Source organism: Nestor notabilis, unplaced genomic scaffold (assembly GCF_000696875.1).
Source record: "Nestor notabilis isolate BGI_N333 unplaced genomic scaffold, ASM69687v1 scaffold25419, whole genome shotgun sequence".
NCBI classification, from domain to species: domain Eukaryota; kingdom Metazoa; phylum Chordata; class Aves; order Psittaciformes; family Psittacidae; genus Nestor; species Nestor notabilis.
The window spans coordinates 9,177-9,384 of record NW_009944472.1 but is presented as its reverse complement, the minus strand read 5'-3'; the positions used below and the strand labels follow the sequence as shown (position 1 = coordinate 9,384).

Sequence of the window (208 nt, the reverse complement as noted above, 5' to 3'; positions counted from 1 at the left end):
GCAGTTCGTTGGTGTCTGCTGCCGCTCCGAGGTCTCGAACCCGCGGACCGCGGGTCACAACTGGGCAGGGCCGGCAAGGGGCGGGGCCTGGAGGCGTGCCCTGCCCTGATTGGTCCTTGGTGTGCGAAAGAGGCGCTGCGCGGGAGATCCGCACGTGGTGGCGCGCCGCGGAGGTAACGCGGGGTGGTCGGGGGGACGGGACGGGACG

General features: G+C 72.6%; 1 protein-coding gene across 1 annotated transcript in view; it reads left to right on the top strand.

Annotated features, from left to right (window-relative positions):
* Positions 1 to 4: 4 nt before the first annotated feature.
* PABPN1L (poly(A) binding protein, nuclear 1-like (cytoplasmic)) overlaps positions 5 to 208 on the top strand; it is a gene marked incomplete at its 5' end in the record, with an annotated part of 3,753 nt that continues 3,549 nt past the window's right edge. The window contains one exon of the mRNA XM_010022444.1: positions 5 to 173. Within this exon, the coding sequence (XP_010020746.1) occupies positions 5 to 173 (169 nt within the window). The remainder of the gene's footprint in view (positions 174 to 208) is intronic.